The sequence below is a fragment of the Fusarium keratoplasticum genome, chromosome 8, assembly GCF_025433545.1.
Source record: "Fusarium keratoplasticum isolate Fu6.1 chromosome 8, whole genome shotgun sequence".
In the NCBI taxonomy this organism is placed as follows: Eukaryota; Fungi; Ascomycota; class Sordariomycetes; order Hypocreales; family Nectriaceae; genus Fusarium; species Fusarium keratoplasticum.
The window spans coordinates 3,383,399-3,405,206 of record NC_070536.1 but is presented as its reverse complement, the minus strand read 5'-3'; the positions used below and the strand labels follow the sequence as shown (position 1 = coordinate 3,405,206).

Below are 21,808 nucleotides of genomic sequence, written 5' to 3'. Positions count from 1 at the left end.
GCAAGGACCTAGATAGCGGGAAAATGGGTTAAAGTCCTTGATTTCTCCTAGTAAACTTCTCGGCCCAAGTAAAACATAGCCGTTCTCCTTTTTGGTCCCCAAAGGAGACATAATCTTATCCTGAATAGAAATCACAACTCTGTCGCATTTTGAACGTCATTGTGTTCAAAGTTGATGTGTATGAGCCAAAGTTTGGCAATTTGCCGAGATATTGCATTTAACCTCTAATCTACCTGATCCTCGCCGTAATCCTCCTCTACAACCCAAACCTTTCCACCTTTACGACCAAATTCTCTCGTTTCTCGTACGGAGGTTGGAGCAGTTAAATGCCCTATGAGAGGCTTAACCTTTTATGATGATATAGCTAGGCATGACTCTTTGACTATAGGCAGTAGAAGGTTAAAAAAAATGCCACTATGTTAGCATTGGGATATGATGCTATAATATGTTGAAAATACGTTCTTTATTATAGTTGAAGCCCGGACCTCGATGGGTTAACCGAGCCTATGTTGGGTGTATATTGAACAACGGCCCGTCTAGATTTCCCTCGAACTCTGTACGCTGCAGACCAGAACTAGGCAGCCGTGTTTGCCATCTTCAAGATTATGTCCTTGTCGCAGAATTCAACCACCTTCTTGACTTTGGACCCATCGTCGTTGAAGCACAAGAACCTAGCGAGCTCGGCGCGGTACGACTCTCCGCTGGTAGCGTGCACGTCTGCAATAGACGTAAATGCGGCCCGGCGGGCCTCGGCGTCGATGACCAAGTTCGAAATGATGTTGTTTCTAAATTTCAACACCTTGATATCCTTCGCATAGTCGTCCTGATACTTCGTCGTGTCGAAGAAAAAGTCTGCCGGTAGGCCAAAGGCCTGGGGCACGGACGCGGGAAGCAGGTACCGTGTGCAGTCCGCCGTAACATCACGGTTGATGATGAAGGCGTCGTTCCGGGCCCCGCCCTCTTCGTACGCCGACAAGAAGGCTCGGGCTGTAGCCTCAATGCGCTCTCTAAGGTTCGTCGAGGAAGGGCTTGAGGCCATGATGAAGCAAGTTTTTGGAATTCTTTGGAAAGTCAGGTAGGAAGGAGTTGAAGACAGTGGTGTATCAGAAAAAGAGAGGAGTGTTTGCTCATCACGTTGGGATGACCGCCTAAACTTATTTATGTTCCACGCGGAACGACATTGTTACTTAAAATCAACTTCGGCCCCTGTGACCCTCTCTCACTTCGAGCCATAGCCCTTCCCGGCGATAGGAGGTAAATCCATAAGTTAACGCCATCCTTTGAGTTATGCTTCACGGACATGATTAATCAACATGATCTCATGTACTGCTACTCATCATTCGTCACAGATATCCCTTTAACTGTTGTAAGACTACACTTGGCCCGAGACATGGACGGTACTCTGGTAAACTTTGATTCGCTGTGTAGCTGAAAAGTGTACGGAGTGTTATGTACTGTGATGTAGATCCCTTAGAGCTGTGACTTCTAGTATCATATAATTAAGTAGGGGGGACCTTGTGTACCTCAACTGTCGCTGTGTAGTTGGTCTAAATTCCCGCCACCAGCCTCAGCGCAGCCTCCCAACAGTGAAAGGGATATGACTCGCCGTGATGACATTTTCCCCCTTTTCGGCCTAGTGTGTCTCCCCCACGTTTAACACCAGGTCCAGATCTCCCGTTGTTTAATCCTAACTCCGCTCGCTTGATGACATTTTTACTTCCTTCAGCCTAGCCTTGTGCACTGGTGCTACTTAGTGGGCTCAAAATCGCCCATCCCCGTCATTCGTTCCTGATTTTGAGCCCCCACCAAGTAACCCTTGTCAAGCTCAGGTTGATTGACTTTGTTCACAGCACGACACATTTCGATTCCAGGACTAGGCTTAGTCGGACTCTACTTTCTTCACTACTCACCACTACGCTTCAAGAACGGCCACACAGAACTAGATACTCAATAACTCGGCATCATGGAACACTCCGTTACTCTGCTTCATTTAGCCCTAGGCGAAGGCGAAGCGAACAAGGCTGGCGGTCACCCCACGGTCCCCACCCACGTCGACGCCGAGGCCGAGGCCAACAAGCAGCGCAGGAAGGTTCAAAATAGGAAGAACAAAAGAGCACAGCGTGAGTCTTTCCCTCGATGCCTCACCCCCTGCTGAGCTCATAAGCTTTAAAGGACTGCGGATTCGGGAGCAAGACCCGGGGCCTGTTCTGACGTCTCGCCCGTTCCAAGTCCGGCGCTGGCGCCTCGACGAACTCGATGGTTGTCCATCCCGAGACGCCTCGTCAGCGAAAGACGCAACCGCCAAGCACATCTCCGCTGGGCCACCTCACACTCACGTCAGTACATCAATGTCCACACCCGAACGCGCCGTTGTCCGTCGAGGGCCACCACCCACTGCCGTCGTCCACGCCCAGACGTCCCCCCGGCCCTTCATCTTCCCCCTCTCAACCGATCACCTCCTCCATCTTATCCAGTATAATGTCTTTCGCGCCTTCGTCTCCAACAAGCGCACTCTCAATACCCTTCTCACAGGCTGGACCGGTGCCCCTCGCCCCCCCACTACCTGTCCCATCAGTGGCCCTTACCGTGACGACACAACTATCTACCCCCTCAACCCCAATATCCCTCTTTCCCTCTTTCCGACCCGCCTCCAGCAAGCCCGCCCCCACTCCTTATGGATCAACCTCATTCCCTTCCCCTGCGTCCGTGACAATCTTATCAAGCGCGAAGGACGCTTCGACCACTGGGAGCTGCTGCAAGATCTGATCGGCGAGCTCATGAGCATCACGCCGGCTCCAAACCAACGAGGTACGCCCCTCTCCATCACCGTCGCCGACCCTAAAACCATGTGGACCCTGCCCCTCGCAGCAAGACGTGACGAAGATGAGGTCACCGCGGGGCGCCGGGGGCTTATTGTTTGGGGCGAACCATACGACATGCAGAACTGGGAGGCCACTCCCGGCTTTCTTGCGAAATGGGCGTGGGCTGTGGAGGGTTGCAATGAACTAGTGAGGTGTAGTAACCGCTGGAGGATGATGAGAGGAGAGGAACCTATGCGCCTCTCTGAATCGTAAAGATAGCTGCAATGCGAAAGAAGTCTTATAACAAGCGGAGGACGGCCTGCGGATAGTCTCCTGATACAATCTATTCCTAGTAATCCCCTCAGTCAGAGCGTTGTTGTCCGCGGAGTGAAGTGGTCTTCCATAGTACGGCCGAAAAGGGGAAAAAAGTCATCATGGCGAGTCATGGGTCTGTTACGGGAACGATGAGGGGCAGTTTACGAGATTATATCGATTGATCTTAGTCTATCAATCATCATTGATAATACGGCGTTAAGTTATGGATTTACTTCTATCGCCGGGAAGCATCTTTAGAGTGGACGGCGATTGGTAAGCTATTCCCTACCTGACGGTCTTCTGAAGTGATGCTGTCCTGAAATGGGTCCACGCCGTTATGTAGGCGTTCAGGGTAAGCAGACTAGATAAATAAACCACTCCCCGCCACGCTTCGACTCCAGTTCACACTCCAAGTCCTCAAGATTCCATTAGTCCTCCGCGCAACAAGCAAATCTGTTCCTCATCACCTCTCACTGCATCCCTCACTAATACGATCATGTCACGCTACGCTGTCGCCCACGCCAAGCCAAACGGCCCTGGAGACGCACGCCCCACGGCCCTACAGATCATCAAGGACGAGGGCGTCGAGGGCAAGCTCCAGGGCGAGGCCATTGTCATTACCGGTACCTCTTCCGGCATCGGTATCGAAACTGCTCGCGCTCTAGCCGCCACTGGTGCCACCCTCTATCTCACAGCCCGAGACGTTGCTAAGGCCCAGTCCGCCCTCGCCGGTATATTTGAACCTTCCCGTATGGAGTTAATCCAGATGGACCAAGCATCTCTTGCCTCTGTCCGTGCTGCCGCCGCCGCTATCCTCGCCAAGACCTCCAAGATTCACCTCCTCGTGAACAATGCCGGTATTATGGCCATCCCAGACCTCCGCTTGACCGCCGATGGCCACGAACTCCAGTTCGGCACGAATCACCTCTCGCATTTCCTCTTCTTTAAGCTCCTAGAGCCCGCTCTCCTCGCCGCCGCCTCCCCTAGCCTACCCTCCCGTGTCGTCACTCTCTCTTCCTCCGCCCATAACGTCCACGGTATCAACAACGCCGATAACTACGACTTCCAGAAAGGTGGCTATGACCCCAGCGTGGCCTACGGCCAGTCTAAGACGGCCAATATTTACATGGCCAACGAGATCGAGCGCCGCTACGGCCCGCAGCACCTACATGCCACGAGCATTCACCCGGGAATTGTCCAGACGGGGCTGACCCAGCACATGCCCCCGGATGCTTTCAAGGGGATGGAGTTCATATACCCCACCATCAAGAGCGTTGAGCAGGGTGCCGCAACATCGGTGTGGGCGGCCGTCGGCAAGGCATGGGAACATGAGGGCGGCAAGTACCTCATCAACTGCGCTGTGGCAGAGCCGTATGCGGAAGGGGATGACAAGTTTTCTGCGCCCGGGTATGCCCCGTACGCCTATGACGTGGAAGAAGCGAAGAGGCTATGGAGCGACTCGCTCAAGCTTGTGGGATTGCCGGACGAGGAGTAGGGAATTCAGAGGGGCTTGACCCTTAGAATACAATCAATTTGTGATTTCCATAGATGAATATATCCCTATGAATCACGGAGCCATATAATTCGTGATATTCTAGTAATTATATGCAGCGTGATCACTTCACATCCCAGTCAATAACAACTGGCATTGCCTGTTGTCCCTGAATTTGTGATTACTGACTATAAAGCTCAAGGCAAACGTTTCTGGACGCGCTCTTGGAACTGCATGGAAACCGTATAACAAATGGCCAGTCTTCCAAAAGCGATTTTGCCAGCCTCTATGTACAACTATCCAGGTGTAAAACGCTACAAGGCATGGAGCTTCTCAGTTCCATACGACCGCAGGATTTCATCGGGAATAACCAGACCAGAGCATAATTGACGCCATGCAGAGGTTGATAAATCTGGCAGCAGAAACGAGGCGATTATTTGAAAGTCACCAAATCCTCGCGTAGGACAGCGCCCACGAGTAGTCTTCAAAAGCTCAGTTGTCAAGGTTGGGGATTGAAGTCTGTATATCGGGTTTAGGGTTGTACATTTGATGCGATATAGAGACTCCGAAGGCATGCTGTGATGTCCCTTAAAACATGGACATCGGTATGTAAGGTCTTACTCAGACACCTTCAAGACCTCCGTCAAGTCAACCAGCACTTTCTGCCCATTAACAACCTTGATACTCGCAATCAGCAATGTAGAAGACTTGGTACCAACGCCAGTCTCCTTGTTGGAGTCGGTGAAATGCACCAACTGCGAGACACACCCGGCGCCAGAGCCGTCGGGTGCATCCCAGAATTGGATTTCCCTGATGCTCTGGATGCTCGTCATGTTATCGACACGGAATTTCATGATAGCTTCCATGAAAGTTTGTCGCGAGAATAGGTCATGGTTGATTCTTAGGGATAGGGTTAGCTTAGCTCCATTTTACCAAGGTCGAAACCCTTTCAGCGTCTGACTTACCTCGCAGTGAAGCCCTCTGAGACACGCTCTTTGAAGGCACTCGCCGAGACTTCATCATTTGGCTGACAGAAGATGCGGTCATAGAGATCCTCAACCCATTTTCCGAGGGCAGAAGAGGAACAAGTGGGTTCGGAAGTGTTGGCCATGGTGAGTGAGAATGAGGGTTAAATGAATTTTGGGGAATTGATGGTAATATCTAAAGATGATTCAGAGAAGTTGCACTTGGAGAGCTTCACAGGCACTTATTTATACCCGTTGTCCAAGTCATGGGCTTCGATATGGGTGTCCGAGTCGGGACCGGATCCACACGGAGGTTTAGTCTAGCGTGCGGAACTCCGCATACCAGGCCCCTCATCAAGCCGGGGCTGCCGCGTGCGCTGACCGACGTCCTCTCTCAGCAAATGCCGCTAGTCTTCACAACCCGACTTTCTTGCGCTGGCTGTAGTTAGTCCACCTTTTGACAAAGCTTCACAACGTCGGCTCGCGGAAACATGATATCATCAAGACGAAGGTCCTGCTCGGCTTGTGCCCGGGGTAAAAGGCGGTGCGACCTCGGCTTCCCAGAGTGCGGGCGCTGTCTTGCAAGGGGAGTCACCTGCGTGTATGCTTGGATATCACCCGAAGAAGCCCAAGAGATGGTGCAAAATAGCAGCCCGAGTCCTTGGATGCCGCAAGAGATTCGACATGACGATCACCTTGACCAAAGCGGTTTAACCGAGACACCTCAGTGGAACCACCACTTGCCCGGACCAGGAGAAAGCCATGCCAGTGATGATGCCACACTTGGCTCGCTGCTGCCCCTCACAACAACTCCTTTCACTCTGCCCCCGGCCTTGGTGCCTCTATTAGACGAGATTATCGGCCGAGGGAGAACCATATCATTCCTCACCCCAGACCTCCAACTTCAATCTCCCGACGCGTCATATCTGAATGCGGGCTCAGTTTTATGTGCACCCCAACCTCCATATAACATTGGTGTTCCAACGACATCTTTCCAAATACCCAGCGACAGCCCCATAACCACGGGAAGTGTCTTCCAAGCCCGCGCGGAATACGTCGCCGGCCGCCTAGTCCTGCAGGCTAGGGCTCTAGCAGAAACGGGACAGACGGCCTTTATCCACCACACTCATGTCAACGCCTCTCTGATACTGCGAGACGCCTTAGCTGCCTGCTCCCTGGACGTCATGCGCAACTCGGCGAACGTGTTTCTTGTCCGGTCTGAGATTAAGAGGCGGGTAGAACTGCTTATAGAGGCTACAGAGACAGCCATCTCCCTTACGCCTCCCAGTTCCCATTCGACTATGAACCTTGATCTCCTGCCCGCTGTGCAGGCCATGCTTGTTTACCAGTGCATACGATTATTCTCGACCGGCGACGTTGCACAGCAGGCAGAGGCGGAGCGAGACGCTGAGCCGCTTGCAAGATGGGTCGGCATCTTGCAAGGACAGACTCAGTGGCCGCGAGATAACAGTGCCGGCGGTACACAGCTCGAGCATTCGAGCTGGAAAGACTGGATCCAAGCCGAAAGCATCCGACGTACTATAATCTTTGCAGAGCTACTTGACGGCATCTATACCTTTCTTAGGTTTGGCTGGTACCGACCCAGTGCGAGGATGGCCAGGCTGGGCTTTACAGGACAAGTCGCCCTATGGGAAGCAAGATCAGTAGCAGAATGGCACCAAGCAATGGGGCAAAGGCCTTGGGTCGAGGTTAGTATCTCAAGTTTCCATGACGACATTAAAGCGGCATTACCCGACGACCTTGATGAATTGGGAATCGTCATCTGGGTAAGCTATAACGGCATTGACGCGTTAGAGGAGTGGTTGGGTGGCGACAGCACACTGCTTGGGAAATGGGGGCTAAGGCCCCGGGATGGCTTCGCCTCTTAGTGCTATTGATTCACTGCAATTTCATGTTTGTTAGCTTGGCAAACTCTCGGTTATCGATCACCTGTTGTAGCTGGTTCTCGATTCCTTCGTTGGCCTCTTCACTCCTGACGTATCTGCATGCGTTGATGCGTTTAAGTATCTTAAGGCGCTAAAAATAACGGCGTGTCACAATCCTGCACTGCATATAGAGAGCTCGGTTGTTAGCCACGTTGGCATCACAGCAGGAGAGGATAATGTTAATACTAGTAATGGACTTGCTTAAGACGGGATAATTACTAAACCCTTCTAACTTCAAGATGGAGTTGGAGCTTTTACATATATATATAATAAGCGAGCGCCGCAGATAAGTGAGCGCTATACTTTTCCTTACCTCTTTATGATAAAAATATTGTAGATTATTTCATCAAATAAGTCAGCAGTTCCGGTTACCTGTTGATAACCAGCCCCTTGTAGCCATTAGCTCGAAATGAGGTGATAATAATGCCAGGTCACTGTAACGAAGGCTATACAGTGCCTCGAGTCCCTATTCAATGGCCTCCATCTTGATGCACGCTCAGTCTTTTGTCTCGCAGTAGAAAGGCTCATGCCTTCGCATTATTTCTCCTGTGCAGCGTAACCAAGTTACTCTGCCAGCTTGTCCAAGTTTCCCGAGGGCTGATCCTTCGGATCTCCGTGGACCAGAGCGAAAGAGTCGAAAGATACGGTGAAATTAACTTATTGCCCTGCCCTTTGCTATATCTAAACTCACACAATGCGAGTGAAATGGCAGTCGGACATATCTTTGCGAACTTGATTTTAATTAGCTTCTGCTTCTATTATTTTTTACTAACTTGGATAATAAATACGGTCTTCGATTACTAGAAAGAAAATAAAGCAAGGCAAAATAATTCGGCAACCCGCGGCCGCCGCTGTGGGTACTCGTGTGCTTGGACCTCACGGCGGAGTCGGGACTGCCGCATCTGCAGAAGGGCGCAGTCCATAAGAAAACTTACGAGAAGCTCCGAAGATACAAAGACAGTCAAAGTCCGAAAAGTCCGACTATAGGTCAGATAGGTCGGATAGGTCGGGGATTAACAACCACACGAGGATTTGCCCAAGATGAGAAATTGATCTGCGAGGAAAGTTTATATCGGCGTTTGCTATTTAAGCCACACAGTTGTCGCAGCACTTCCATGCATGTCCTTCTATCACCAACACTCGATTCCATTTACTTTCCACCCATGATGAACTTCAAAACTTTGTTGCTATCTTCGCTTCCTTTGACCTCCTCGGTCCTGGCGGCCAAACACGGATATGTTGATGTCGCTGTCGTCGGTGGAGGGCTCTCTGGTTTAGCGGCGGCCAAAGACCTCGCGGCAGCTGGCAAGTCTTTTGTTGTAATTGAAGCCAGAGACCGCGTTGGCGGACGCGTACTGAATGCGCATCTGCCTAACGGAGGAGTGGAGGAGCTGGGTGCCGAATTTATTGGCCCGACTCAAGACCGTGTCATCGATTTAGCCAGCAGCCTCGGTCTGGAGATGTACTCCACGTACGCAACTGGAAACAGTACACTCTTCTACCAGAAAACCAAGCAAACCTACTCCGCTGATACAGGAGGCCTGCCGCCTGCTGACCTAGAATCTCTTTCCGAGCTTCAAAGCTTCATCCGCGAAGTGGATAAGATGGCTGGGCAGCTCGACGTCGATTCCCCATGGAGTCATCCAGAAGCCAAGACTTGGGACGGTTTAACACTGGAATCCTTTGTCAAACAAAAAGTCACACGACCGGAAAGCCGATTTCTTGTCGAGAACGCCGTCGCGAGCATCTTGTCGACCGAGTTGAAGGAGCCATCGCTTCTCTACTTTCTCGCTTATGTTGCCGCTGCAGGAAACGAAACAACCCCAGGGGCCCTGGGTCGGCTTGTTGGTGTTCACGGTGGTGCCCAGGACAGCCGGGTCAACGGAGGAACTCAGCTTCTCGCCACCAAGCTCGCCGATGGGTTAGGTTGGGATCACGTCAAGCTTCGATCCCCCGTTAGGAAGATCATTCGCCAAGGCAATCGCTATCTTGTCGTCTCGGATCGATGGAGTGTTGTCTGCAACCATGTCGTTGTCGCCATGTCCCCGCCGATGGCCAAGGCCATTGCGTTTGAGCCAGCGTTGCCGGCCGGTCGGGTCAAGTTGAACGACCGAATGACCATGGGTGCCATCGGGAAAGCCATTGCGATTTATCCTAAGCCCTGGTGGCGCGGGCTTGGTCTTAATGGGCAAGTATTGAGCGATAGTGGTGTCATCCGGACCACATTCGATAATTCACCCGCAGATGCGAGTTATGGTGCCATTATGGGCTTTATCGAAGCCGACGAGATGCGAAAGCTGGACACGCTGAGTGAAAAGGAGGTTCAGGATTTGGTGGTCAATGATCTTGTCAAATACTTTGGGTCGCAAGCAGGTCAGCCATCCGGCTTCCTTCTTCAGCGCTGGGATCTTGAAGAGTACTCCAAGGGTGGCCCTGTGGCATACGCACCGCCGGGCATCCTCAGCTCCGCTGGCCGCTATCTCAGAGCTCGAAGCGGCAACATCCATTTTGCCGGAACAGAGACGGCGAACTACTGGACAGGTTACATGGATGGGGCTATTAGATCAGGCGAGAGGGTGGCGAAGGAAATTCTGGCCTAGGAAGGCTCTCGGTGCTTTGTGTACATTTCTTACCTGAATATCGTATTCGGGAACGGGAACAGAAGCAGGGCGAGGACTAGCATGTTAATGGATGGACGTTTTCCAAGATAGTCCCGATCTTCACAAGACGCAACAGCCATGTTTCCAGTTCTGGTGGTGTTCTAATATATCTACAATGAGTGAAAGATTCGAAGCAACCTTTACGTTAGAAAAGGACCAGATAACATATTTTCGACCTACTATGCCATAGGAATAGCGATGCATAAAATAGAATAAACACCAAACTGCAGGCAAATTCTTCTTAGTTGATGCATATTAAGGTGATTTTCATCTATTTGAGGCGATCTGTATCGGCCACTAAGATAATTGTCGAGCTCGCATGGAGGCCTACGGGCTCGAGTGACGAGAACAATACTATTATAGGACATCTCGTTATTGACCTATTTAGACCGCTGAGTCTGAGCCATTTTAAAGAATCTAAAAGCGCCGTATAGTTGTGTGACAATCCAAAGAGCGAAAATGATAGGCGTGACGATTCTCCAGATAGCGCCCCAGCGATCCCAGGATAGATGAAGAAGGTAGATAGTGATTGCAACTTCAACAGCAGCCGCTGTTGTTGCCCAGCAAGAACAGCCATACGCAATGTGGACTAGCAGTTGGCTATTATCGCGTCTCAGACGCCAGACTATCATCGAGCCATAGATGGGAATTTCTGTCACGACGTCAAAAGCGCCTATTTTATCCGTTTAGCACTCCCAGGGGCCTATAAGACTAGGAGTAGCAAGACTCACCCCAAACCATACACATGTAAAACTCCAATGTTGCTTCTGGATGGCTGCCGATATCTGCGAAAAGCGCCAAAGCTGTTTGTATCACAGCAAGGAGTCCAAAATGATGGGCGATGCTAATAGGACTAGAGAATTTGGTGCGAAAGCAAAGCTCAAAGAAATAGTACGAGCTATAAATCTCCGACAATATGAATAACACGTCGCCCAGTGTAATGTTGCCTATTAGGAGGGTTGAAAAGTCGGATGCTCCAGTAAGAAAGTAAAGGACAGGATACGCGCCAGCAGCCAGAAGTGAGAGCATGATCATGATGCCAATGTGAAAATATACAAACGAGCGACGTCGCCTTTCGTCCTTGCCTCGTTCCAGTCCGTTGTACACCTCAGTATAGGCCTTTCGCAAAACCCATCGCTCTAATATGTTTGACAGAAGTATGACAAAAATGAGGCTGATTCCAAGAATCAAAGAACCATAAGGTAACAATTCTGATAGCGGCTGGTTTTGGATTATCGTGATTTTGGGCTTCGAGACGGCGTGTCGAGTATCGTGACGGGGAACTGCCATCGTGACAGCGGAATTGGATGGCTAGCTGGTGTAACGCCAAAGGATGGTATTTTAGTCAACAATTGTGGTGCCCTCGTATTTGTATGAATGCAACTGGAGCAAGAGAGTCCACATAGAGGCACATTTCATCCCTGCCATGTTATTAAGTTTACCTGTAGGCTGGCCTGTAAAAACACTCCAAATCTTCGTTCCGCAGCATCAGACGGGGTGTTGGAACTAGAAGACCGTGCGGGCCGAAAGATTCGGAAGTTCGGCATGAAAGATGGGTACTGATATTTCTAGTCCGCACATATTGGCAATATTAGCTCGACAGGCCGCGGAGCCCGGATCGGCCTGGGGGAGGTCAGGCCGCGGAATCCGGATCGGCCTACAGGAGGTTTCAGCTCCCGATTCACCGACGGAGAAAAATTAGAACTCCATGTCCTGACCAAATGGCTGCAGACTTGACCGGAGATAGAAGCAAGCCTTCGCACGGGCTTCAATTACACACATGCGTTCCGTAAAAAACCCGCAAGGGCCGAAACGTCGAAAGTACAGGCAGCCCTGGGGAACGACACTGTTGGTGCGTTTGTGAGTCTTCCTTTTATGGGCCGCCCTGCATGGTTTATACGCAAGCGCGTTTTGCGAGCCAGTCTTCTTTATTAAGTGATATCTGCTTTTGTGCGCGATCGGATGGCTCTTGTGACATGCCATTCGTTGCGTCTGTCTTGTGTTTCTATCTCTGTTTGACCTGGAGGGATATGCTGGAATCAATATGATAGATAGATAGAGTCGCTGCTGCGTATCGAGAAAGGCAGTAGTAATGTCGGCATTCATGCTTTCGCCAAAGTCGGCAATTGCCAAGTCAGGAAAACGGATTTCAACTCTCTCATTACCAGTTGCTCCAGATACGGCATTATAAACAAACCAAAGCCAACTTTTTCTAGTCAGCTGGAAGAGTGGGAGAGGATAAGTACTTACATGTCTAAAGAATTGCTGGAATTTTTATGCCCGTTGACCTAAACACGGCAAATATATCTGTTGCAAAGCTCCTGTTGTCCAGTCTACGTGTCCTACCCTAGGCCTAACCGGCAGTTGAAACACGAAATTAACTTCAAAGCTTATTGAATCGCCTGCCACTTTACGTTAGACAGTACTCTAGGCCAAAAACGACAGGGGCGAGTCGAAGAAAATGCTATAAAACAAGCCAAGATCTACAATGTTGAGTAATTGTCTACTTCATCCTACAACTCCTACTTTTCGCCAGCTCTTCTAGCCTCTACCCTAGATGACAACTCTTAACCTACCATTTTTTATCCGCAAAGCCAACACGCGAATCTCGCCCAAGTGGAAAGAATGGACCCCGAATATGAATTGGAGCTCGTGACGGCCGAGACACCAATCCCTGCCACCAAGCGATCAGCCCTTCATGCTTCGCTATGCGTTCTGGGCAGCCAATGTCTACCCGAGATACCAGGTTATCAAGTCTTTGAAGAGTCTGGTGGCAAATACTGGCTTGCAGATAAGATTCTTGTCCTTGCCCGCCACCAAGGCATTCTAGTTGGATTTGTCTCGGCCCTCGTTATCCCTATCCCAGGGTTAGACGACCCCATTATTCACACTGGTCTAACGATGGTTCATCCTTCACATCGTCGTTCGACAGGTCTGAACCAGACGATGTTTGCCCAACTCTTCTTGCACCTGCTTGAAAAATTCCCAGAAGGAGTCTGGACGACGACATTAGCAGAGGTTGTTAGCTCTCTCGTTCATATGTCAAAGTGCGGAATTGATACATTCCCTTCCACGGAAAGCGATGAACCGACACCGATTCATCTTAGGATTGCGAGAGAAATCAACCGTAACCGTGCGAAGCTCTTGATCTCACCAAATGCCGTCTTTGAGGAGCACACATTTGTTTTTAGAGGCTCCAATGATTGGCCCAAAGGCAAGGTGTTTATGAAAGACGTTGATGACAGGGGATACTGGCATCGTGATTTGCAGAAAAGCCTATTCTATCGCAACATGTTACGCAGAAACAAGGGCGATGAAGTACTGCTGGTTGCCTTCCTGGAGCCGACTCATATCATTCGCATGGCTACGAGTGACAAGCACGAGAGGGATTGGGGCGAGAAATATTCATCGTTGGGGGTGCAAGGAAGAAGTAAGCTATAAGTGATATCAGAATGTATGAATGTACTCTTGTGTGTTGACATATCAATTGGTCAAGAACAGGGTTGAGGGGATCACAGATGGACCTGTGTCATGTGCAAGAGTTAGCTAGAGCATAATGTAAAAATGTGTGAAAAATGGACGACCTTTGGTAAGTAGGTAAAATTACGCTCAGCAGCATCCCAAGGTGTATTTGGCAGATGGATATATTTGTAAAACCCGCTTATCCATATACGCGGCTTAGATCTCATTTTCTTCATGGTATTTCATTGTATAGGGTTACCTATCTGATTCCAGACTAGTGTCCGCCAGGATGCTGCGTACGAATATGGTTATCTTGGAAAATAGTGGGTATTGACGGATGCAGACGGTGGGCGTGTTTCTTAGCGAGTGCCCTGCCGATGCGCCGGGCGAGTTGAATGTGGAGGCAATCGGAGCTTCCCGAGGCGCTGATAATGGCTCCCAGTCTCAATGTCCCCTCGTGATCTCATTTGACTCTTCTGGCTACATCTCCTGTTTCCATACTGATCTCGCGCCCTTGCAGCCAGACTCGCTACTACGTCGACACCAGTACAGGGCTTCCGCTATCAAGTTTCGACGTCATCACCATGGCACCTCCGAATATGGACAATCCCCACCCTGTCAAACGCCCCCGCGTTGGAGAGCGGACCTTGCTCGCCTGCGTCGGCTGCAAGCAGAAGAAGCTCAAGGCACGGTCTTCCACCTTCATGTGCTCTGTCTCCTCTGACTTCAGCTAGTGCGATGGGCAAGTGCCAAGATGCCAAAACTGCTCAAAGAATGGGCGAGGTAGGCCAAGCTGCACATCCGACCAAACAGTGCGGTGTTGACATGGCCATGTAGAGTGCCTCGTTGAAGACCCTGCGACGGGTCTGTTCCGTCCTCGAGATTACATGCAGTCACTGGAAGCAAGAGTCGCCTATTTAGAAGGCCTCCTCCAACAAGTCCGACCTGATGTAGCCTTGGATCACCTTGCTGGTCTCGAGAAAGCCCACGCCGACTTATCGCCTTCTGCTACATTCCCCGAGTTGCCCCGACCCTCGGCATTGCGCAATGGCGAAAGAGCGCCCATAGTATCGGATGCAGACGCTGCCGAAAGCCATCAACACGATGCATCTCTAGACCTGGAGGATCCGGCTGACCAGCTCTCCGCCGACGTTGCTCTGTTATGCCTCACAACAGCAAGCAAGGAGCCTCACTACTTCGGTCCATCCTCTGCTGTATCATTTTCCCGCGTTGTTAGTGCAGCTATGAATCTTCCCAAGAAAGTCGGAGGTTCTCAAGCTAGCGGTATCAACTTCAGCCACGGTAATTCAAGCTGGGAGTTGGCAACTCCATTTCCCATTAGCTTCCCTTCGGCACCTCTCGGGACTACATTGTCTCAGGCCTACTTCAACAACATCCATCCTCAATACCCTTTTTTGCATCGACCAACATTTCGGTTCTGGGAAGAGCTATGTTTCAAGGCGGATAGCACTGGCAACCTTTCACTTGCTGGGGATATCGCCCAGTTCTTCGTCTGGATGGTCTACGCAATTGCCTCCCTAGCCCTTGGCCCTAACCATTACGATACAGCGGAATCCTACTACAATATGGCGCTCGCACACCAGCCTTCAGTTCTAGAGCTTGATGGTATTGAGTCAATACAAAGCCTGCTTTGCTGTGCCGTCTACTCTATCAGATCCCCTGCTGGGGGAAGTTTATGGTAGGTGCCAAGAGTTGGCTATGCTGTGCAATGGAGCGATCACCCAGATACTAATCATCTCAGGAAACTCTCTGGACTGGCAATTCGATATAGCATCGAACTGGGCTACCACAGAAGCGCGTCTACATACCGCAAGAACTCGAATCCTCTGATTGCCGAGATGTCCAATCGATGCTTTTGGGTGGCATACGATATCGACCGTGTTGCATCCTTCATTCTTGGCCGGCCAGTTGGTATCCCCGATGATTGCATCGATGCTGAGGTAGGCGCCTGGCTCCACCTAGATTCTTGCCTACTAACTAGCATCTTTTCAGCTCCCTCTGGATATCAATGATGAACATATCAACGCTTTGGGTCTGCTTCAGAGCCCTCGGGCTTCTCCAGATGAGCCACCAACCAACATGACAGGGGCCATCCACGTTATTAAACTCCGCCGACTCTGGTCAAAGGTTGGGAACAGCATCTATCCAGCCATCACGAAATGTTCTCCGAGCCAAGAAGTTGCAAAGAAGCCCTTGATCGATCAACTTGCTAAGGAACTCGAGAGCTGGCATGCCGAAATCCCGCAGCCACCTGATACGGCTGGCCTCGATCCATTGTCCGTATTTGCGTCTCGGGAGTGGTTCAAGCTAGCTTATGACCACTCAGTCCTCCTTCTATACCGTTACTGGATCACGCACAAGCCACCTCCTGGGGAAGAGGAATCTGTTGAGCATGCACTTGAGACTTGCTCGCAGAAGGCGAAGGAAATATGCCTTCTCTACCGACGGCTGTTTCAGTACCAATCCATGCAGTTTACCTGGGGCTCATTGCATATTCTCTTCCTTGGTGGCCTTACCTATCTGTATTGTATCTGGAAATCAGCAAGAGTGAGGCAAGCGGCCAAGAAAATGGACGTCATCAACACTTGCATGGCCTGCAACACAGCACTTGTCATTATAGCCGAACGATGGAGTAAAGCTACTCCGTACCGGGATATCTTCGAAGTGCTTTCTGAGAAAACCATCGGCCTCGTTTGCGGAGATGAATGGAGGCCGCATGGCAACTCTGCTGTGCCACCTACTTCGCACTCGGGGGAAGCGGTGGACTCACAACCCCTGGAGGACTGGATTATGGAGCTTGGCGCCAGCGATATGCCGACGGAGTCTGAGTGGTTTGTCCAGCAACTACTTCAAGGGATGCGGAACACACAAACGGATATCACGGCCGAAGCACCTCCGACTTCTTTAGATATGTGATATCATGCAATGCCATTAACGAAATGATTTTATTTAGCTTGATCTGTATGGCTCTATCAATGTAGCTATGAACTACCTATTGAGCAGATACCTTCTTGGTTTCCGTCACATCCTTCAACCTGAACCCAGACCGCACTTCTCGATGCTTTCACGCTGTGACTTGAGGTATAGATCATCAGCACTCAGTAGCTCACCGCCGAGAGCCTTTTCGTAACCTTCCCGATCTGGTCTCCCCATCTCACATAAAGGAGACCCTTTGCTTGACGTCAGGTTTGACTGAAAGATACCAGCGGCGGAGAAGGGAAGAAAATCCTCATAGGTGATTGGCTCGGCTTCCAGGTAGCCTTGAGAGACAAGATCTTCCAGAGAGGGCATCTTGGACGAATCTTTTGGAAATGGTTTCCCGGCTCGCCGGTATGTGCAATAGACCAGTTCCCGTCTCCGAAGCTCAGTCCAGGTGTCTGGATAGCCCCGAAACACCTCACTCAGGAGCTCATCCATCAATTCTGGCTTTTTGCCGCAAGAAAGAGCCTGGAATTTGTCCATGGCATTTTCCAACAAGGCGTCGTATAACCTTCTACCAGCAGGCGTAACGGCAGCTCCGCGTTCCTCAATCTCTCCGAATCGAGCTCTGTGCGTTCCTTCAACAAGGGCACCCTCAGAGTTTCGGAACTTGATTCGTTCTTCGAGAGCCAGGAAGCTTGTTTGGCGGAGCAGGATAGGACATTGGCGAGGTGGAGGACCCTCGATGCGGTCTTTGACTTTAAGACCCTCGACTTTCATTCTCTCCTGGCTGGCCACTATATCTAGCGTCCTCGGAGTCAGGTGATTGATGTGGGAACTCTTGAATGATGCAATGTCTGCCAAGATTGGATGCTCAGCAGCGAGTGTCTTGTACTCGTCCTCAGTCGCTGATGCTTCAGGCCTCCAGCTGAACGTTTTCATTGCTTCAAGTATGAACTCCTCTGCTTGTGAAGCAGTGAGACGGTTGTTCTGGCCCTCAGCCGTACTAATGAGGTCAAGAAGTCTGGAACTGAAGATGTTGCGTCTGGTCAAGAGCTTCGTGGCCAAGTCCCGGGCCTCTTTATCAGAAAGCAACTCTGGTCGAAGTAGGGTAGTAAAAACGCGGAAAGGGTTCTTGTTGAGAGAGGCGAGATCAATGGGCCGGAAGCAAGTGGCGTGCATTGGGAGTCCGGCGATAGAAAGATCGTAGTAGCCCACGGCTTTAAGACCGATGACGGCGAAGATACGGGAAACGGTCCTTAATTCATAGGGAGTTCCCAGTCGTATCGCTCCATGTCGCTCTAGATCAAGTCTTTGAGGCACAGCGCTTTCGCCAATGCTTGTCTGATCTGCTAACTGGGATTTTGCAGAGAGAACCTCCTTGTTGATAGACTGTACAATGCGGATGAGGTCTCCATACGAGGGAACTTCGTTTCTGTACATCGCGGACATGGCGACGGTGAAGGCTGTCCGAACATCATTGGAGTCCATGAATGGCTCAACTGAGCCATAAGGAACGCCTCCGGCAGTTGTTGATCCCATAGTGAGAGTCGACATCTTGATGAACCCAAGAGTTGTAAAGTGTCAATAAAAAAACACTTAGTGATAGCTAGAGTGAACCAAGGAAGACGACAAGAACTGGATGGTACTGAAAGCCAACTCACAAAGTCCGTATCCTATTCTCATCATTATCGACAGCCACGATTATATCACAAACGACGTCGGGTGTTACCGAATGAACTGGCTTCCCAATCGACGCCTGGGGTGTCTGGAGGATCGGGTCAATCTGGCCAATCACGGGGGTTACCGAGTCCCCACGGATAACAACAACTATTTACATGTTTCAACCATTGCCGGGATCTTGCGTATTGTTCAAGCCTCACGATCAAGTATCAGTTTTGGTATCAAGTCCATTTCCACTTTCCGCAACAACTTCACAATGTCATCCACCGCCACAGTCACAGTCGCGGCCTCTTCTTCCTTGAATGTGGGAAACGGCAAGGATGGTAAGCCGAAGAGACTCCACCAGATCCCCCAGTTTCAGACTAAGGAGGAGACGAGGCGTTGGCAGCTGGAACAGATGACCGGTGCGTTCCGCATCTTTGCCAAGCTCGGATTTGCAGATGGAGGAAGCGGTCACATCAGCCTAAGAGGTGAGTTTTTCTCGTACTCGTCGGTCTATGCTGAGACAGTTTGGGTCTAATACCTCTTGCCATTCGTTCAGACCCCGTTCGGCCAGATACCTTTTGGATCAACCCATACGGGGTCCATTTTGGCCTGCTAACCGTCTCCGATATGGTTCATATTGATGAGGACGGCAACCGAATTGGTGGTGGAGAGAAGCCCGTTAACACGGCGGGCTTCATTATCCATGCCGCCATCCACAAGCGGCGTCCAGACATCAATGCCGCCTGTCACCTCCATAGCCCATATGGTCGAGCCTGGTCAACATTCGGAAAGCCCATTGACATGCTCAACCAGGATTCATGCATGTTTTACAAAGACCTTGCGGTTTATGGCAGCTTCGGTGGCGTGGTCTTCGCTAAAGAGGAGGGTGGCCGCATCGCTGATGCCCTTGGTGCCGCTAAGAACATCATCCTGCAAAATCATGGCTTGTTAACAGCGGGTGGGACTATTGGCGAGGCGGCGGCATTTTTCATTGCTTTGGAGCGAGCTTGCCAGACTCAATTACTCGTTGAGGCTGCCATGACTCCTAATGGCACCCAGCTCAAGAAGTCTCTGGTCAGCGACGAGGAGGCACAATATACGAAGGATGGCACTGGAACTCCTGAGGTGATGTATATGCAGTTCGAGCCAGAGTATCAGTTGATCTTGAAGGAGACCAGGGGGGACTTTCTTCAATAAGGGAGCTACAATGGGAGGGTCACAGCCTTGTCAATGAACCTGCGTAGTGCTAGACGAGTTCATTTCAGTATGCATTTATTAAGGGTTTATATGCTTCGCCATCAAATTTACTTGCATGTCGATCTCAGCTGCTGAATAGTGAAGTATAAGGGACAGGCAGCTCTTGTGCGTCTGCACACACTTTCACGGGCATGCACGGGGGATGCGGGTTCCCAAATGAGAAAATACCTAAAAAGGGGGACCTTGAGCATTTACGAGAGCAGGAGGTGTCCTCCTCGGAGCGACCCAAGGGTTCTTGTTGGCATGTGATTACATGTATTTAAGAACGCCCTCTTTGTTGCGAGTACCTGGCATTTCTATTCATGTAGTCGGTCCATTAATTCAGTGGAAAAAGACCGCTATGCAACTTCATGCATGAAACTATAGCATAGAAAACCTCTTTGAGGTTTGCCCATGAATGGAACCTGTCAGAACCACGTTTTGCAAAGCCCTCGACCCCTTCTTTCCTTCCATAAGAACATTGGCCGGCTCTTTTTCTCCTTGGCTCCTCCACCTCCATGCCTTGATTGCTGGACGATCAGTTTTCACCTCCTCTATGATGTCCACCACCCAGTCCCCGATATTGGGTAGAAACTTGAAGGCGTGGCCGCTACCTCCTGTGACAACCATGAGGCCTGGCTGATCCGGTACACGGTCAATGACAAAGTGGTTATCAAAGGTATCAGTATACCAACATGCCCTTGTGAAAGCAACATCGCCAGCTTCCTCGAGGACTTCTGGGATATGCTCCGATACAAAGGAGGCGATGGTATCCATGGCTTGTTTCGGAATCTGAGTGAGCTTTTGCCCGTCAGTCCACCTCGTTATGGGGACGCTGCGCTCCTTTCCATCAGACTGGATTTGGGGGTTGGTGTACTTGGTGCCACGGTATCCGATCTTGAAGTGGCCCTCGGAGTCAAGGGCGAAGCCGTAAAGACCGCCTTTGGAACCATCTCTCATCTTGTACATCCAGATCGGGAAGTTGCTTGATGAGAGTCGCTCAAACAGTGGAGATGTCTTTGGGATCTTGAAAACGGCCACGGAACCTGCTGTGGCTTCGCACAGTCCATCAAGTTCGGGGACAAGCACCGGCGTATAAGCGCCACACGCCATGATGGTGAGCTTTGCATCATGGAGTTGGTTGTCTTTAGTTCGAACACCGACAACTCTGCCACCCTTCCGGATGAGAGATTCAAAGGTCCCCGATTGAGCACCAAAGATGAACTTGACTCCAAGGCGCCTTGCCTTGTGAAGAGCAAGACGACAAGCCTTGTCGGCTGCAACATGACCGCCGCTCGTATCAAGAATGCCTACCATGGCTTTCCCACGACTCTTGGACTTGAACTGGTCAGTGTCGAAGCCCAATTGCCTAGCGACCTCGATATCATGGGGGTCATTAGTGATGAGCGGTGTTGCAAGCCCCAGCTTCTTTGCACCTTGGATCGTAGCCTGTTCAAACGGCGGCAGGACGTCTCCCTCGTTGAAGGAAATAGCTCCGTTGTTGAAAAAGACTTTGTCGGATGGGCTCATGCCAGGCGGCACCTCCCCGTTGGCCAAATCAAAATTCCATTGGTTCCACAACTTGATGGCCTCAATCGAGAGTTCTTGGTACTCGGTCTGAGTTCCATAAGCTGATCGAATAATTTTGTTCAAATCTTTTTTTTTTTCCATTAGTTAACAATGCTTGATCAATAACGCATTGAGGCCAGGGGCTCACCTGCTGACGCAGCGTCACAACCCTTTGCATACGAGTAGAGCCCTTGATCATAATCTTGTTTATCGAGAACCGTGACCTGATCGTAGCCACGCTTGGCAAGGTGTAGAGCGGTGCTCAGACCGAAGATTCCTGCGCCAACAATGACGATTGGATCGTTTTTTCTCAAAGGTGACATGGCCGGTCTCTTGGCGGATCGCGTTGATGATTTTGCTAGGGAAATGATGTGGTATCGGATTTTATCAGCCCAGAACTCGACGATGTTGAGCTAACATGTTACCACTCCGGGAGTTTGCGAGTCAGCGAGTCATTTTATCGGCTGCAAGATGATGATAACGATGATAACAACGATAAGCAAACGCTAGAGAGCGCCAACGCCTAATTGAGTCTAACCGAAGCGGGGAGCCCAGCAACTCGGGTTCCCCCGATATCAAGTGCTCTCGTGATGAACCCACCCATACTCTGGTTCGGGAGAATCCAGAATTCGCGGTGCTGGTTGACGAGGATATCCTGCGGGGAAGAGATAAGCATCTGGGGTAACGAATGCAGTTCATGCTTGGCGCGACTAGCTTGTGGCTCCTCCGAGGTCGAGTAGGCGAAGCGAGGCTT

General features: G+C 50.6%; 11 protein-coding genes across 11 annotated transcripts; 6 read left to right on the top strand and 5 right to left on the bottom strand.

Moving 5' to 3' along the window:
- Positions 1-574: 574 nt before the first annotated feature.
- NCS57_01086800 (uncharacterized protein) lies at positions 575-1,039 on the bottom strand (the record flags this gene model as incomplete). Its single annotated transcript, XM_053060598.1, has 1 exon — positions 575-1,039. One exon carries the CDS (start codon positions 1,037-1,039, stop codon positions 575-577), a length of 465 nt encoding a protein of 154 aa, XP_052910992.1.
- Positions 1,040-1,963: 924 nt separating this feature from the next.
- On the top strand, positions 1,964-3,074 carry NCS57_01086700 (uncharacterized protein; the record flags this gene model as incomplete). The annotated part of the gene is made up of 2 exons (XM_053060597.1): positions 1,964-2,120; positions 2,173-3,074. The coding sequence occupies 2 exons, from the start codon at positions 1,964-1,966 to the stop codon at positions 3,072-3,074; spliced, it is 1,059 nt and encodes a 352-aa protein (XP_052910991.1).
- A 538-nt stretch (positions 3,075-3,612) lies between these two features.
- Positions 3,613-4,611, top strand: NCS57_01086600 (Short-chain dehydrogenase/reductase SDR; the record flags this gene model as incomplete). Its single annotated transcript, XM_053060596.1, has 1 exon — positions 3,613-4,611. The coding sequence occupies one exon, from the start codon at positions 3,613-3,615 to the stop codon at positions 4,609-4,611; it is 999 nt and encodes a 332-aa protein (XP_052910990.1).
- A 614-nt stretch (positions 4,612-5,225) lies between these two features.
- NCS57_01086500 (uncharacterized protein) lies at positions 5,226-5,719 on the bottom strand (the record flags this gene model as incomplete). The annotated part of the gene is made up of 2 exons (XM_053060595.1): positions 5,226-5,508; positions 5,574-5,719. The coding sequence occupies 2 exons, from the start codon at positions 5,717-5,719 to the stop codon at positions 5,226-5,228; spliced, it is 429 nt and encodes a 142-aa protein (XP_052910989.1).
- A 489-nt stretch (positions 5,720-6,208) lies between these two features.
- Positions 6,209-7,462, top strand: NCS57_01086400 (Zn(2)-C6 fungal-type domain-containing protein; the record flags this gene model as incomplete). Its single annotated transcript, XM_053060594.1, has 1 exon — positions 6,209-7,462. The coding sequence occupies one exon, from the start codon at positions 6,209-6,211 to the stop codon at positions 7,460-7,462; it is 1,254 nt and encodes a 417-aa protein (XP_052910988.1).
- A 1,223-nt stretch (positions 7,463-8,685) lies between these two features.
- NCS57_01086300 (Amine oxidase) lies at positions 8,686-10,119 on the top strand (the record flags this gene model as incomplete). Its single annotated transcript, XM_053060593.1, has 1 exon — positions 8,686-10,119. The coding sequence occupies one exon, from the start codon at positions 8,686-8,688 to the stop codon at positions 10,117-10,119; it is 1,434 nt and encodes a 477-aa protein (XP_052910987.1).
- A 440-nt stretch (positions 10,120-10,559) lies between these two features.
- Positions 10,560-11,469, bottom strand: NCS57_01086200 (uncharacterized protein; the record flags this gene model as incomplete). Its single annotated transcript, XM_053060592.1, has 2 exons — positions 10,560-10,852; positions 10,911-11,469. 2 exons carry the CDS (start codon positions 11,467-11,469, stop codon positions 10,560-10,562), a joined length of 852 nt encoding a protein of 283 aa, XP_052910986.1.
- Positions 11,470-14,225: 2,756 nt separating this feature from the next.
- NCS57_01086100 (Fungal-trans domain-containing protein) lies at positions 14,226-16,578 on the top strand (the record flags this gene model as incomplete). The annotated part of the gene is made up of 5 exons (XM_053060591.1): positions 14,226-14,354; positions 14,415-14,424; positions 14,479-15,340; positions 15,404-15,602; positions 15,655-16,578. 5 exons carry the CDS (start codon positions 14,226-14,228, stop codon positions 16,576-16,578), a joined length of 2,124 nt encoding a protein of 707 aa, XP_052910985.1.
- A 114-nt stretch (positions 16,579-16,692) lies between these two features.
- Positions 16,693-18,138, bottom strand: NCS57_01086000 (DUF1338 domain-containing protein; the record flags this gene model as incomplete). The annotated part of the gene is made up of 1 exon (XM_053060590.1): positions 16,693-18,138. The coding sequence occupies one exon, from the start codon at positions 18,136-18,138 to the stop codon at positions 16,693-16,695; it is 1,446 nt and encodes a 481-aa protein (XP_052910984.1).
- Positions 18,139-18,520: 382 nt separating this feature from the next.
- Positions 18,521-19,446, top strand: NCS57_01085900 (Aldolase-II domain-containing protein; the record flags this gene model as incomplete). The annotated part of the gene is made up of 2 exons (XM_053060589.1): positions 18,521-18,734; positions 18,806-19,446. 2 exons carry the CDS (start codon positions 18,521-18,523, stop codon positions 19,444-19,446), a joined length of 855 nt encoding a protein of 284 aa, XP_052910983.1.
- A 420-nt stretch (positions 19,447-19,866) lies between these two features.
- Positions 19,867-21,377, bottom strand: NCS57_01085800 (DAO domain-containing protein; the record flags this gene model as incomplete). Its single annotated transcript, XM_053060588.1, has 2 exons — positions 19,867-21,140; positions 21,203-21,377. The coding sequence occupies 2 exons, from the start codon at positions 21,375-21,377 to the stop codon at positions 19,867-19,869; spliced, it is 1,449 nt and encodes a 482-aa protein (XP_052910982.1).
- Positions 21,378-21,808: the final 431 nt, after the last annotated feature.